Source organism: Macrobrachium rosenbergii, chromosome 4, assembly GCF_040412425.1.
Source record: "Macrobrachium rosenbergii isolate ZJJX-2024 chromosome 4, ASM4041242v1, whole genome shotgun sequence".
Lineage (NCBI taxonomy): Eukaryota > Metazoa > Arthropoda > Malacostraca > Decapoda > Palaemonidae > Macrobrachium > Macrobrachium rosenbergii.
The window spans coordinates 77,371,566-77,374,704 of NC_089744.1; the positions used below are offsets into that span (position 1 = coordinate 77,371,566).

General features: G+C 51.7%; 1 protein-coding gene across 1 annotated transcript; it reads right to left on the minus strand.

Annotated features, from left to right (window-relative positions):
- Positions 1-978: 978 nt before the first annotated feature.
- LOC136838115 (uncharacterized) lies at positions 979-1,347 on the minus strand. Its single transcript, XM_067102959.1, has one exon. The coding sequence runs from the start codon at positions 1,345-1,347 to the stop codon at positions 979-981; it is 369 nt and encodes a 122-aa protein (XP_066959060.1).
- Between the last annotated feature and the right edge of the window lie 1,792 nt (positions 1,348-3,139).

A 3,139-nucleotide genomic window follows, 5' to 3' on the forward strand; every position in this document is an offset into this window, starting at 1 on the left:
TCGGAATCTCCATTATCTTCCATGGTCTCCTCCTTCTCCTCGGAGTCTCCATCATCTTCTATTGTCTCCTTCTCTCGGAGTATCCATCATCTTCCATGGTCTCTCCATCTCTTCCATCATCTCCTCCTCTCTCTTCCTCTTGGAGTCTCCATCATCTTCCATTGTCTCTCCTTCTTCTCCTCGGAGTCCCATCATCTTCCATTGTCCTCCTTTCCTCGGAGTCTCCATCATCTTCCATGGTCTCCTTCTCCTGGGAGTCTCCATCATCTTCCATTGTCTCCTCCTTCTCCTCGGAGTCCCCATCATCTTCCTTCATCTCTCCCGGAGTCTCCATCATCTTCCATGGTGTCCTCCTCCTCCTCGGAGTCTCCATCATCTTCCATGGTCTCCTCCTTCTCCTCGGAGTCTCCATCATCATTGCCTCCTCTCCTCGAATCTCCATAATCTCTCACGGTCTCCTCCTCCTCGGAGTCTCCATCCATTTTCTCCTCCTTCTCCCATGGTCTCCATCCTTCTCCTCGGAGTCTCCATCATCTTCCATGGTCTCCTCCTTCTCCTCAGAGTCTCCATCATCTTCCATGGTCTCCTCCTTCCTCGGAGTCTCCATCACCTTCCATAGTCTCCTCCTTCTCCTCGGAGTCTCCATCATCTTCCATTGTCCTCCTTCTCCTCAGAGTCTCCATCATCTTCCATGGTCTCCTCCTTCATCCTCGGAGGTCTCCATCATCTTCCATGGTCTCCTCCTTCTCCTCGGAGTCCATCATCTTCATCACCTTCTCCTCGGAGTCATCATCTTCCATGGTCTCCTCCTCCTCGGAGTCTCCATCATCTTCCATAGTCTCCTCCTTCTCCTTGGAGTCTCCATCATCTTCCATTGTCTCTCCTTCTCTCGAGTCTCCATCATCTTCCATGGTCTCCTCCCTCCTCGGAGTCTCCATCATCTTCCATTGTCTCTCCTCCTCCTTCTCGGAGTCTCCATCATCTTCCCATAGTCTCCTCCTTCTCCTCGGAGTCTCCATCATCTTCCATGGTCTCCTCCTTCTCCTCTGGAGTCTCCATCTCCATTGTCTTCTCATGAGTCCCATCATCTCCTCCTTCCTCGGAATCTCCATAATCTTCCATACTCTCCTCCTCCTCGGAGTCTCCATCATCTTCCATTTTCTCCTCCTTCTCCTCGGAGTCCCCATCATCTTCCATCGTGTCCTCCTCCTCCTCCTCCTCGGAGTCTCCATCATCTTCCATGGTCTCCTCCTTCTCCTCGGAGTCTTCATCATCTTCCATCGTGTCCTCCTTCTCCTCGGAGTCTCCATCACCTTCCATGGTCTCCTCCTTCCGGAGTTCCATCATCTTCCATGGTCACCTCCTCCGGATCCATCATCTTCATTGTCTCCTCTCCTGGGAGTCCCCATCATCTCAGGTCCTCCATCTCCATCTTCCATGGTCTCTCCTCAGAGTCTCCATCATCTTCTATTGTCTCTCCTTCTCCTCGGAATCTCCATTATCTTCCCTGGTCTCCTCCTCCTCTCGGAATCTCCATCATCTTCCATGGTCTCCTCCTTCTCCTCGGAGTCTCCATCATATTCTATGGTCTCCTCCTTCTCCTCGGAGTCTTCGTCATCTTCCAGGGTCTCCTCCTTCTCCTCGGAATCTCCATCATATTCTATGGTCTCCTCCTTCTCCTCGGAGTCTCCATCATCTTCCATGGTCTCCTCCTCAGAGTCTCCTCATCTCCATCCTCTTCCTGGTCTCCTCCTTCCTCCTCAGTCTCCATCATCTTCCATGGTCTCCTCCTTCTCCTCGGAGTCTCCATCATCTTCCATTGTCTCCTCCTTCCCATCATCTTCCATGGTCTCCATCATCCTTCCATCTTCCATGTCTCCTCCTTCTCCTCGGAGTCTCCATCATCTTCCATAGTCTCCTCCTTCCCCTCGGAGTCTCCATCATCTTCCCATCATCTCTCCATTGTCTCCTCCTTCTCCTCGGAGTCTCCATCATCTTCCATTGTCTCCTCCTTCTCCTCGAATGTCTCCATCATCTTCCATGGTCTCCTCCTTCCTCGGAATTTCCATCATCTTCCATGGTTCCTTCTTCCTCGGAGATCATCTTCTTCCTCATTGTCTCTCCTTTCCTCGAGTCCATCATCTTCCTGGTCTCCTCCTTCTCTCGAGTCTCCATCTATTCTATGGTCTCCATCATCTTCCATGGTCTCCTCCTTCTCCTCGGAGAGTCTCCTCCTTCTCCTCGGAGTCCCATCATCTTCCATGGTCTCCTCCTCGGAATCTCCCCTCTTCTCTCCCTTCTCCTGGGAGTCTCCATCATCTTCCTGGTCTCCTCGGAATCTCCATCATCTTCCATAGTCTCATCTTCTTTCCTTCTTCTCCTCGGAGTCTCATCTTCCATAGTGTCCTCCTTCCTCGGAGTTCCATCACTCCATGGTCTCCTCTCCCCTCGGAGTCTCATCATCATCCTTCATCTCGGGAATCTCCATCATCTTCCATGGCCTCCTCCTTCTCCTCGGAGTCTCCATTGTCTCCTCCTTCTCATCTTCCATCATCTTCCATGGTCTCCTCCTTCTCCTCGGAGTCTTCCATCATCTTCATATTCCATTGGTCTCCTCCTTCTCCTCGAGTCTCCATCATCTTCCATGGTCTCCTCCTCCTTCTCCTCGGAGTCTCCATCATCTTCCATGGTCTCCTCCTCTCCTCGGAGTCTCCATCATCTTCCATGGTCTCCCTTCTCCTCGGAGTCTCCATCGTCTTCCATAGTCTCCTCCTTCTCCGGAATCTTCCATCATCTTCCATAGTCTCCTCCTTCTCGGAGTCTCCATCATCTTCCATAGTCTCCTCCTTCTCTCGAGTCTCCATCATCTTCCCTGGTCTCCTCCTTCTCCTCGAGTCTCCATCATCTTCCATAGTCTCCTCCTTCTCCTCGGAGTCTCCATCATCTTCCATGGTCTCTCCTTCTCGGAGTCTCCATCATCTTCATTGTCTCCTCCTTCTCCTCGAGTCTCCATCATCTTCCATGGTCTCCTCCTTCTCCCGGAGTCTCCATCATCTTCCATTGCTCTCCTCCCCTCCTCGGAGTCTCCATCATCCTTGGTCTCCTCTCCTCTCCTCGGAGTCTCCATCATCTTCCATTG